The following is a 12,103-nucleotide window of genomic DNA, read 5'->3' as shown; positions in this document are numbered from 1 at the left end:
TGGACGGGGAGGAAGTCCACGCTGCCCTGCCTGGGGCGGCTGATTTCTAAGAAAGCGGCTGGAGGACAGGAAGCCCGGAGGGAGGTGCCGCGGCTTTTGCTTTCATTTCTCTGGGCTGGAGCCGAGAGGTGTCTGTGGTGTGGCCGGTCGGCGTCAGGGGTCCAGAGGACAGCCACCACTTCAGGACAGAACCAGGTGCTGTGGCCCCAGCTCCTGGGCCACAGACGTCCTGGGCAGGAGTCGCCCCTGCACCTGCCACCTCCCCAGGCCACCGTCACTTCCCCCTGTCTGGCTCCTGGCTCCTCACTCATTCACTCACTCACTCATTTCTCTCCTTCCTCTCTTCCTCTCCCCTCCCTGCTGCGCTCTCCCTCTCCCCTCTCCTCCCTCTCCCCTCCCTCTCCCCTCTCCTCCCTCTCCCCTCCCTCTCCCCATCTCCATCCCTCTCCCCCCTCCCCCTCTACATCCCTCTCCCCATCTCCATCCCTCTCCTCCCCTCCCCCTCCTCCCTCTCCCCTCCCTCTCCCCTCTACATCCCTCTCCCCCCTCCCCCTCTACATCCCTCTCCCCATCTCCATCCCTCTCCTCCCCTCCCCCTCCTCCCTCTCCCCTCCCTCTCCCCTCTCCATCCCTCTCCCCCCTCCCCCTCTACATCCCTCTCCCCTCTCCATCCCTCTCCTCCTCTTCCTCTCCATCCCTCTCTCCTCTCCATCCCTCTCCCCCTCCATCCCCCTCTCCCCTCTCCCCCTCTCCCCTCTCCATCCCTCTCCCCCCTCCCTCTCCATCCCTCTCCCCCTCTCCCTCTTGGCTTCTTCCGCCCCAGTGCCCCATCTCTCCTTTTCCCTCTGCACTCGAGCTGCACAGCACTAGGCCTCTCTGAGCCTCAGTTTCTCCGCCTGCAGGAGACAGAAGCTGCCTCAGAGGACAGGGAGAACACAGGTCCGCCTCCAGAGGCCTCTGGGTCTCTTATCCACCATTCCTCTAATTCATCATTTCCCCTGAGACAATTTTTCTGCCTTTTGTGTGTGTGCCGCTGGGGGTTGAACCAGGGGTGCTTTATCACCAAGCTACATCCCCAGCCCTCCCCCCTTTTTTTTGAGACAGGGTTTTGCTAAGTTGCTGAGGCTGGCCTCAGACTTGCGATCCTCCTGCCTCAGCCTCTGGAATTGCTGGGCGCCATCATGCGTCATCATGCCTGGTTTCTTTCTACCCTTTTTTTTTTAAACCAAATGCCCCTGTTCCAACTCTTAAAACACCGAAATACTGTCATCTCTCGCCATAATAGTCACCCTTTCTTGATGTGTGATCAATTTCCCGCTAATAAGCATTGAAATAAACATGTGATCATTAAGAGAATGTCTGTGAGTCTAGAGTTGGCACGTGGGGGGCACGCGAGGCGCACCCTGCACCTTCCCCCACGTGCCCTCTCCCTCTCTCTCCCTCCCCCCTCTCTCCTCTCTCTCCCTCTCTCTCCCTCTGTCTCCTTCTCTGTCTCTCTCCCTCCCTCTCCCCCCCTCTCTCTCTCCCTCTCTCTCTCCCTCTCTCTCTCTCTCTCTCTCTCTCTCTCTCTCTCTCTCTCTCCCTCTCTCTCCCCCCCTCTCTCTCTCCCTCTCTCTCTCCCTCTCTCTCTCTCTGTCTCTCTCCCTCTCTCTCTCCCTCTCTCTCTCTCTGTCTCTCTCCCTCTCTCTCTCTCCCTCTCTCTCTCCCTCTCTCTCTCTGTCTCTCTCCCTCTCTCTCTCTCCCTCTCTCTCTCCCTCTCTCTCTCTCTGTCTCTCTCCCTCTCTCTCTCCCTCTCTCTCTCTCTGTCTCTCTCCCTCTCTCTCTCTCTCTCTCTCTCTCCTCTCTCTCTCTCTCTCTCTCTCCCTCTCTCTCTCTGTCTCCCTCTCTCTCTCCCTCTCTCTCTCTCTCTCTCTCTCTCTCTCTCTCTCCCTCTCTCTCTCTCTCCCCCCCCCCATTGCTCCTTGGCTTGGGCAACCATCTGCACTCCATGTGGGACTGTTTCCTTCTCTCCTTCTTTGTCAAAGTAAGTGCTCTGACAGGTGACCCCTGCCCTCTGGGTCCTGGCGTCTAGAGGACAGAAACCTCAGGCCACCTCACCAGGACTTCAGCGTGAGCGGAGGCAGCACAGAGTTCAAGGGTGCCTCCCAGAGCAGGTGACGGCCGAGTGGGGTTTTGAAGGCTGCGTAGGAGTTTGCCCAGTGAAGGGAAGACAGAGGACATCGAAGGCCTCCCCTGGGCCCGGGGAACCATGGGCACTGGAGACGCTGGGCCCTGGGAACGGGGACAGGACTGAGGTGGGCCTCCAATCCGTGGGGAGGGCGGCATGTTCTAGGACCTGGCAGCAGAGAGGTCCCGGGTCCTGCTTCTTACTGACCGTGAGGCCACGGGCAAGGCGCTCGGCCTCTTGCGGATTCAGCTTCCTCGTCTGTAAAATAGACAACAGAGCGCCCACCAGGCGGCCCTGGAGAAGGGGAACGCGCTGCGGTCCTCACCCACCGCGGAGGTGGGGTCTCGAGCACCGAGACCTGACATCCCAGACACCCGCGCAGGGGCCGGGCCGCACCTGGGCCTCAGCTCCCCCGTCCCGAGCCAGCGATGGAGCCACCCTGAAGCCAAAGGTGCTCTCCTCCTGATCCCGCCCCTGCCCGGCTGGGGACGCAGGCACCCCCCAGCTGGACTTGAAGTGGTTTCGCTTTGACCCACCTTCTGGGAAACGTGGCCCCTCCTGTCATCAGGCTGGTGCCGAGGGGACTGGGCCCAGGTTTCATTTTCAGTGATGCAAGCTGGGGATGGGATACAGGGCCAGCCCGCTCCGGGCTCCTCCTGCCTTTTATTGAGCATGTACTTTGTGCTCAGCAGTTTAGAATCACTTCCTTTCACCCTCCCTACCCTGTGAGCTCTGGATGCCTCACCCCTGAGTAATCTGGGACTCAGAGCCCATGACCATGTAGCAGCCTCACTGGGCAGTGTCTCCCTGGGCGTGGGACAGGGGCCCTGGAGGGTCCCTGTGTGCTGGTTTTAGGTGGAGGGAGGAGACATCTTTGTAAACCCCCCACCTCCCGGGTGAAATCGCGACTCCCTGTTTGCATCCTCTCGCCCGCCGTCCTTGGGCTGGAGTGACGCCGCAGGTCTCTGTTGGGGCTCCGGTCTTAGCCTGAGCCTGGATAATATCCTCTCCTGCTCTCTCTCTCTCCAGCAAACCTCCAGCAGACCTGCCCAGACCTGCTCCAGGCTCCAGGCTCCAGCTAGAGCTTTCCGATGGTGTTTGGATTTCACGGCGCTAAAGATTGTCTCTGGCTGGTCCAGGTGACACACACTTGTAATCCCAGCGTCCCAGGAGACTGAGGCAGGAGGGTCGCAAGTTCAAAGCCAGCCTCAGCAACTCAATAAAGCCCTAAGCAACTTAGCAAGATCCTGTCTCAAAATAAAACATAAAAAGGCTGGGGATGTGGCTCAGTGGTTAAGCACCACCAGGTTCAATCCCTGGAGCCAAAAAATAGGTTACCTCTCATGGCAGGGATCCCACCTCCTCAAGCATGATAATGATGACATAAAATGTTGGGAAGGAACCAAATGACTTGATTTGAAGAAAACAGTAACCAAAAAACAGAACAGCTGGTTCTTGGAAAGACCTGGGGAAAAAGTCATAAAAATAGAGATCCACATGCACGAGGGACTGAACACCGAGGCCCTGGGTTAGACCCCCAGACCTGCCACCATCACCTGCCATGTGGCACCTGGCATGGCACTGAGTTAATTTCACAAAACGAGGACAGCAATGCCCACACCTGCAGCCTGCGCTCTCATGAGGATTTAGCAGAACAATGCCTGGCGTCTAGTGCGCACTGGCATGACTGGGCGCGTGGCCTCTGCTGCTCCTGGCAAAGTGGCAAGTCCAGGACGGGGCCAGGTCGGCTGACTCCATGGCTGAGCCGGTTCAGAGGCACCTGGGCAGCTGGGGCTGTGACAGCCAGTCATCGGGACGTTCCTAGATTCGGGTGGGAGGCATTCATTTCCCTTCTACTCAGTCAACCTTGTGCAGCAGGTATACAAATGGAGCCTAATCCTTGTGGTATGAATGAGGCCACTAGAGTCACATAGTGGGCAGGTCCAGAAGTCACACCCCAGGGCTAGGTCCCTCTTTCTGCTCCTCTGTGCTGTCTCCCGCAGTGACCCGTGGGTGGGAGGGGTCTCTTGGAGGCAGGTGCACTGGGCCGGTCCCCTGGCTCCTCAGGCCTCCCGTCGCCCCCCAGCTGCAGCCCTGTGTGGGAGGGCATGATGTCTCCCTAACAGGCCCCTGCAGGTCCCAGGAGGGGCCAGCCTGACTGTCACCACCCAGCCCTGCCCTTGCCAGGGTCCTCTGCCTGGCTGCTGCTTCCTGTCCGGCTCATCCTGTCTGCCTCGGTGGCCCCTCAGCCTTTCTGAGCCTGTCTCCCTCCACAACCTGGGCCAAGTGGTCACAGCCATTAGGTGCTCAATAAATGGCTCTGCTTGAAAACAGCGCCCTGCAAGAGCCACACAGCAGAGACGGCACATCCTGATTATTGGCAAAGTGTGTGAACTTCTTCTTCTTCTTCCTTTTGGTACCAGGGATTGAACCCAGGGGCACTGGACCACTGAGCCACACCCCAGCCCTATTTTTATTTTATTTAGAGACCGGGTCTCCCTGGGTTGCTTAGTGCCTGGCTTTTGCTGAGGCTGGCTTTGCCCTCTCATCCTCCTGCCTAGGATCACACCTGCTGTGTGTGTTGACTTTCAATGATCCTTTATTTAACCTTGCCCACCAGGGGGGAAGTTGATCTCACTTCCAGGCGAGGAAAACAGGTTCAAGACCTAAGGACTGAGTGAGCCCGGGCAGGCAAGAGTCAGCCCAGACCGGAGCAGACGGAGACTCTCTTTGGTCTCTGGGGACTAAAGGGCCCAGGGGAGGGCCTGCTCTCATGGCCTTGGCCTGGCACGACCTTGGGACATGCCCTTTCTGGGTCTCCTGAGAACCTCAAGATCTGAGAGGCCTGGACGCCCTGGGAGGCCTCGGGGCCAAGCGGAGGCCCAAGAGGCCCAGGGCAGCCGAGCGCTGCCCAACAGAACAGAGCCGAGCGGGCGCGGCGTGGTCCTGGCCTGCGGTGTGGTGACCCGCTGGCCTGCGCCAGGGACCGCTGACCCGCCTCATGAGGGCAAGCCTTGGTGGCAGTGGGCTGGCGACCACACCCACGACGTGGGAGGCCAAGGAACGCATGTGCGAAGCCCGGAGGCAGGAGGCAGGAGGCCCGGAGGCAGGAGGTGAGCGCCGGGCAGGGCGCTTTTCCCGAGCCTTGGAGGGCCATGGCGATGCCTGACCCCACGCTGGGTGCCGGGGACAAATCGGGCCTGAGGTGGAGGTCCCCACGGGGCTTGGCGGTCAGGTCCCCGGGCCAGGGTTGGAGAAGCCCCGAGCGCCCACCTCGGGCACTGTCGTCCCTGTGTGAACTCGGGGCTCCTCTCTGAAGACCCTCGGAGGCTCCGGGGTCAGGCCCAAGTGGGTGAACTTGGGGAGGTCCCGAGCCCGGGGAAGGCTCTGGGTGACGTCCGGGGGCCTGGGGACGCGGAGCAGGCATCGGAGGGCACTGCTGGAGGGCACTGGCCTCCCCCACCTGCCGGTCCATCCATCTCCTTTCAGGTCCTTCCCCCGAGGGCGAGTGTTCCTCTAAGAAGCCCCTCACGGGGACGGGACGGGGACCCTCCTGAGGCCGGTTCCGACCGGGCCGGGGGTGCCTGGGAGTTTCCTGGGGAACCTGCCCCACGCTGGGTCCCAGCGTCCTTCAGGACAGGTCCTTGGCTTCTCCTGATGGGCTGGAGCTGATGGGTGTGGCCAAGAAGGACCCCCACCTGCCATCAGCAAGCTCCGCCCCCCAGTCCGTCTCCACCCCCGCTGCAGGGCCTGGGCACAGCCCCGGGTAGATCAGGTCACCCCGTCAAACTCCCCGGGCACCCTGGGCAGGGGCACTTCCAGGCCACCTTCCTCCACTCTGCCTTCCCGCCCGGCCTCCCTTCTTGATGGAACTCGTCCCGATGAAGGCTTTGGCCCTTGCTGTCCCCTCTGCCGCTGGCTGGCTCCTGCCTGTCATTCCAGGCACAGTTTCAGGGACATCCCGAGGAGCGACAGCTGCGGCCACTGTCTGCCGCCTGTTTCATCTGAGCTCTGACGCTGCTTGGAATGTTCTAGCGCCTGGACTTCACATTCAGTTGTTTACACCCGAGGTCCCCATGTGGCTATGAGCAGGGATCAGATGCCCTCTTCCGGGAACCTTTGGGCACTTCCTGGGACACAGGAAGCGCCCAGTCTGTCTGATGTGACCTCCACAGTCCTGCAGAGACCGAGGAGCACCTGCTGCTGGCAGGGTCTGTGCTCAGCGCTTTCTGTCCAGCACCTCGGGGAAGAGGCTTGGCTCCCTTCCTGAGCCAGTAACAGGGCCTGCTCTGAAGGTCAGGCCGGGAGGAGGAACCGGCGGAGGCCAGGCCTCCCTTGGTGTTGAGGATGGGACACACCTGGTCCCAGTTCTGGCCACTGCTTTGGAGCTGTGTCACCTCTAGTAGGTGACTCCACTTCTCCAAGCTTTCACTGCCTTGTTGGTGAGACGGGGGCGCCCAGGGACGGCTTGAGGCACAGGTGCTCACCGGACGGACGGGCCTGCCCCACACCACCCTGCTGGGTGCCCAGGGCCGGGAGGACTCAGGGCCCCTGGCCCGCTGCACACACCCCAGCCCGCTCTCACTTTTCTTTCTTGACATTGACGTAAGTGCTGCTGAATCATGAAGCTGAGGTTTGAGAGTGAGATGGAGAATCTGCCCCGCCGGGAAGCCACATGGCGAGCCCACACACACACACACACACACACACACACACACCTCCCCCAGAGGTGTCTGCGCTGGATGTCAGTCCCACGCTGCCTGGTGCCTGGCATGCAGCTCCCTGGGGCTTTTAGGTCACTTTACATATGTTAGTTAAGGACTTAAAATGACTCATAAAGAAGGGGCCAGGTCCCGGGAGTGTGAGTGTGAGTGGCGGCGCGACCTTGGCTCCTGGCTGGGCTGCTTCAGGTTTTGTAAGGGAATGGGCTTGTGTATCCAGGACTGGTGTAACGGGAAGATGATTTTTAAACTTTTTCCAAGGTAGGAAAAAACCCTCAGCAGATGGTAAACTACCTGCCACTTCACCCCTGTTCAGACGAGGACCGTTTCCTCATTTGCAAAATGGGGATGTTACCATGACTGAAATCAGAAGGCTTTATAAATAGGTGACCAGGGGGCTTGGAATGGGCCTCCCGGTGAGGGCTATATATAACTGGCAGCAGCTGCTGCTGTTATTATTACTGCAACTGTGAGGTCCTGGGGTGCCTAACGGTCCCCGGCCTCTGGAGCAGTACTGAACAAGGGGCGCAGAAAACCTGGCTCCCACTTCTGCTGCCCGCTTTGCCCGTCAGAGCTGGCTTTCCCCCCTGCAGAGCGGGGCAGGGGCTCCTGACTCCTGGGCGGGAGCTGAGGCCCTGTCCAGAGAGCACAGGGAGCCCCGGGTACAGGAAGGGGCCCACAGGTCTGTGGTCATTGCTGGTAGCATTACCTGACCCCCAGCATGACCACCTTTCTCCAGGCACCGCCCAAGGTGGCAGGGGACGAAAGACCAAGGAGAGGCCTTTAGTAACCCAGCAGGGCGTGAAGGGCAGGGGATGGCTGAACAGACTGAGAAAAGGTAGCCTCCTCCCCTCCCAGCCCCTGTTTGAGGATGAGTGGCCAAAGCTCCGGGAGGTGAGGTCACAGGTCTCGCCCTCCACTCGAGGATTGGAGCCCTCTTAAGGCCTGGACTGTCCAGCTCCCCAGCCACCCAGTTACTTTGATGCTGCACATTCAAGCCTGAAAGGTATTATTATCACAAGCACGTCCAAGGCCGCTTGGCCCTGACCGGGTCACTGTGCTGCGGGCAGTGCACCCCAGTTCCTGCACGGCCCATCTGCCAGCCAGCGGCAGACCCGGGATCCATAAAGCCTACGTCCTGGGCTCCTCCTGGTGCCGTGGCTGGCCCCGAGGGCCTGCAGCAGCCTCCCTCCCTGCTCGCCCTCAGGCTTCGCAGAAGGCCGCCCGCTTTATAGGCAGAAGCTGAGGCCCAGGGAGGCAGAGGGAAATGCCCAAAGCCACCCGCGGGGACCTTTCTGCCACCACAGACCACAAAACCTCTCTCTGGCTCTAAGCTGTGTTGTTCACCAAAAAGTACACCAGACAGAACAGGGTGGGAAGAAGGAAGTCAGACCCAACTCTGCCTCCCCAGGATCCCATCTGAAATCTGTCTCCCTGGTGCTGAGTTTCAGAATGGGCCACTCCTTCCAAAACCCGGAGCGCCCACCCCGGCCCCACCCTCTTCCTGGAAGTTGTGGTCATAGAAGCAAAGAAATCTCTCCCATCCATTTTGAGCAGATTCCACTCGGGCCGCCAAAAAGGCCGGAGTGTCATCTCTGACACAGGAATGGCCACAGCAAGTGCACTGCTCCCTGGGTTTTCTCTTCTGTAACATGGGGACAAGAGGCAGCACTGAATTCACAGGGTCGTCTCTCTGCAGGATTAAGTCAGTGGAGCAAGAAACGCAGAGTAAAGAACTGGCACACATTAAAAGCTCAATGTGAGCTGCCATCTTACCGGACACACCAAAACCAGACCAAAGAGCTCTCTCCTGAGTTTGAGTAGAACCCAGCAGGGTGCCCAGCTACAGAGCACTCTCCCCCACTGGGCCCTCTCCCTGGCAACTTCTGGCCAAAGCACACGCTCCACAAACCTGTTTTTTTTTTTTCTTTAAAAAAAACTTTCATAATAAAGTTTATTATCTAAAGTGGCTGTAAAAAATATAAAATAGGATTCTGCACAGCAGAAAAATAAAGCCAGAGACCCTCCCCCAACCCCTGGTTTGTGCAAAGATACATATATGTAAACATGAAGAGGTAGGAGGTGCGAGTTCAGGTCCTGGCTTCAGACAGTTAGTTAAGCTGGGGGACCCAGAGGGAGCACCAGGAGGAGGAGCGCCCCCCAACAGGTGGGGAGGGGTCTGCGGCCTTGTCTCCAGCCGAGAGCAGGAGGCTCCTCGCCCCCCACACCCACTCCCTCCAACCCAGGCGGGGAGGGCACCCATAGGGTTCCAGGCAAATAATAATAATTAATAATAGAAAATAATCAGGCGCCCAGTTAATGCTGCCTGCGGACGGGCGCGGCCGGTCAGATCTGGAAGGGGAAGGAGCTCAGGTAGTCACGGAGGACGGGGTTGAGGGGGATGCGCGCCAGGTTCTCTCGGCCCACGGTGGCCACGATGCGCTGGCGGCACAGCTCCTGCAGCGGCCGCACGCGGCGCTGTCGCAGCGGGGCCCCCAGCATGCGGCGCGGCGCGGCCACGTAGTGCTCCAGCAGCTCAAAGAGGCAGTCGAAGCTCTCGCGGCTGCCGTCCAGGTGGAAGCGGCCGGCCTGGAAGTGCACACGGATACTCGTGGGTCCCGAGGCCATCTTCACGCTGAGGGCGAAGAAGCAGTTCCGCTGGCGGCTGTCGCGCACCAGGAAGGTGCCCACTGGCTCAGCGCGCAGCCGCTCGTGAGCCCCGTGCACGCTCAGGGGTCCCCAGTAGAAGCCGCAGGCGTCGAGGAGCGCGCTGGCGCGCGTGATGCGCCGGTAATCGGCGTGCGAGCGGAACGTGCGGAAATGAGTGTCGCCGGGGGCCGGGGCCGGGGCCGGGCAGGGCCGCGGGCGCGCTGGGGCCGCTGACGAGGAGGAGGAGGAGGAAGAGGACGAAGGCTCGGGGACGCCGTCGGGACTCTGCTGCCGTGGAGATTGCATTGTCGGCTGCCACCTGGTTGTGTGCTACCATCCTACACGAGGGGCCAGCCGGAGGGGTGGGCCATAGCGTCCGGGGGTGCGCTGATGGGGGAGACAGGCAGTGAGCCGGGGGCCTGGGCGGGGTTGGGCAGGTGAGGAGTCGCGAGGCGGATCGGGAGTACGACCCCAGCGGGTCTTGGCAGGCTCATCTGGAAAATGGGCTCCTCCGTCCGCGGAGCCCTGCCAGGCCGGTGGGGACGGAGTCCAGCCTCAGGGTCGCTGGGAGACGGGGGCGTGGAGAGGTGCCCCAGAAAAGCCTGCCCCGACTCCGGCTGCCTGGCCCGCGGCTCCCCGCCCCGCGGCCGCCGCCTGCTGGCCATGCCGGGGACAGGCGCCTGGTCCCGGCGATTTGGGCAGAGGCCGGAGAAAGGCTGGGTTGCGGGAACCCCGCGCGCGGGGGGCGGCCTGGGTGGGGCCGGCGGGGGTCTGGGGCGTGGCAGCGGCGACTCCACCACGCCGACCCCGAGGGCTACCCGATTCCCGGCTGCCCGGTCCTTCCCTCCCTTCTCCTCCCGCCTCCTTCCCACTGCCCGTCTCACCTGGCGGCGGGGCGCGGGGCGCCGCAGGCGGGGCGGCAGGGGGGCTCCGGGGCGGCTCTCGCGCATGCTCCGGGGCCGGGAGCCGTGCAGCTGCCACGGCCGCAGCTCGCTCTGCTGGTGCCCGCCCCTGCACCAGGCTTTTAAACGGGCCCGGAGGCGGGGCCCGCGCGGGAGGCCCCGCCCCCGGGGCCCCGCCCACCGGCGCCGCTTTCGGTTTCTCTTTCCCGGGTGGCGCCTGGCACTGGCGACGGAGACCGTTTTCCCACCTTCCGCGGGACCCGCTCGAGGGAGGTCCTCGACCCCGACTCCTCCTGGCACCTGTCCTAGCGTCCCTGCATCGAGGGCTCTGGCTCCGCCCCCGCCTCTTCGGGTTCCTTCTCGGACGCCCCCTGAAGACCCGACGCCCGCTCTTTCTCGCCCCCCCCCCCGCTCCTGGGTCCCAGATTTCTGCGGCCAGGCCCTTTGGGTCGCCCTGAGTGACTGACGCGCCCTCTCCCCTCCAGGTGTTTCTGCTCCGCCTGGGAAGGAGCTCTGCCCTCCCCTCCCCCGAGCCAGGACGCTCCCGGAAGCCCCCCGAGGTCCCCTAAGCCCCCGACCCCAGCCCGGCGCCCTCGAGCACCGCTTCCACCGTCCCGCCCCCCCCCGCGGCCCGGGAGCCTCGGCCGGCCACCCCGCTCCCTTCCGGCGGGCCGCTCGGCCTGGCCTGGGCTCGGGCTTCCCAGGAAGCGGCGGCCAGACCACAGGCTTCGGAGGAACCCGGGCGGCGCGGGAGGGGCGCCTGCGCTCGGGCAGAGTTCCTCGGAAGCCGGGCGGGGCGGCTGCGGGCCGGCGGCCCCCACCCGCGTGCCCTGCGCCCTACTGCGCGGCCGCCGGAGAAGTGAGACCGCCGGGGGAGAGGCGGTGATGGGCACGTCTCCCCGTTTTTATTTCGGGGCGAGGACAGCCGGACACCTCCAAAAGAGCCCAAAGAGAAGATGGTACCTTCTCAGATGCAGCGATTCCCGACCCCCCGCCCCTCGCTTCCTTCCCCTCGCGTACCCTCGCGGCTCCAGCAAGCATCTGCCCTCCAGGCCCTCGCCTGCTCCCGCCCTGACACACCCGCTGGCCAGGACTGTCACCCCCAGGTGGCCTTGGGCTTCTGTTCAAGGGGGAAGGCCATGGAGTGGCCTGGTGGCGTTTTTGAATGAAGGAGTGGGGAGCCCCAGAGTCAGGAGTCCCAGGAAAGACTCTCCTCCGCGGGCCGAAGGGCTGGGTGAGCAGCCTCACACTGGCACACACTGCCCTCTGCAGTCCAACCTGGGCAGCTGCTCGGGCCCCCAGACGGCCTCGTGTTTCCTTCTAAGTGAAGGGGGCGACCCAGAAACTAGCTTGGCTGGGGGCCCCGCCAGCTCTTTGAACTTGTATGCGGCCAGGGCTGGGGTGGTCTTTGGTGTGGCCATCCTTGGGCTGGCCTTGTACCCAGGGGTGGGAGGAGATGCAGAGCCACCAGGCCTGTGCCACAGGCCGGGGCTGTGGTCATCCCAGAGATGTTGGTTGGGTACGTGCTGCCAGGGGGGACCCTCGGTGGGTCATGGAGTAAAGACCGAGTAGTGGTTAAAAGCCAGGCTTGGAGCCCAGACGCTCTTCCCGCTGGGCCGTTCTAGCCTGCCTCCTGGAGCAGCGGTCGCTTTCTGCCTTCTGCA

General features: G+C 62.3%; 1 protein-coding gene across 1 annotated transcript; it reads right to left on the bottom strand.

Moving 5' to 3' along the window:
* Positions 1-8,910: 8,910 nt before the first annotated feature.
* On the bottom strand, positions 8,911-10,488 carry Socs1 (suppressor of cytokine signaling 1). The gene is given in 3 exon segments (XM_026382569.2): positions 8,911-9,807; positions 9,809-9,924; positions 10,422-10,488. Coding segments are annotated over 2 exon segments (639 nt in total). The 5' UTR covers positions 9,875-9,924; positions 10,422-10,488; the 3' UTR covers positions 8,911-9,234.
* Between the last annotated feature and the right edge of the window lie 1,615 nt (positions 10,489-12,103).

Source organism: Urocitellus parryii, chromosome 9 (assembly GCF_045843805.1).
Source record: "Urocitellus parryii isolate mUroPar1 chromosome 9, mUroPar1.hap1, whole genome shotgun sequence".
In the NCBI taxonomy this organism is placed as follows: Eukaryota; Metazoa; Chordata; class Mammalia; order Rodentia; family Sciuridae; genus Urocitellus; species Urocitellus parryii.
The sequence above is the reverse complement of the archived record's forward strand: the minus strand, read 5'-3'. Positions and strand labels throughout refer to the sequence as shown.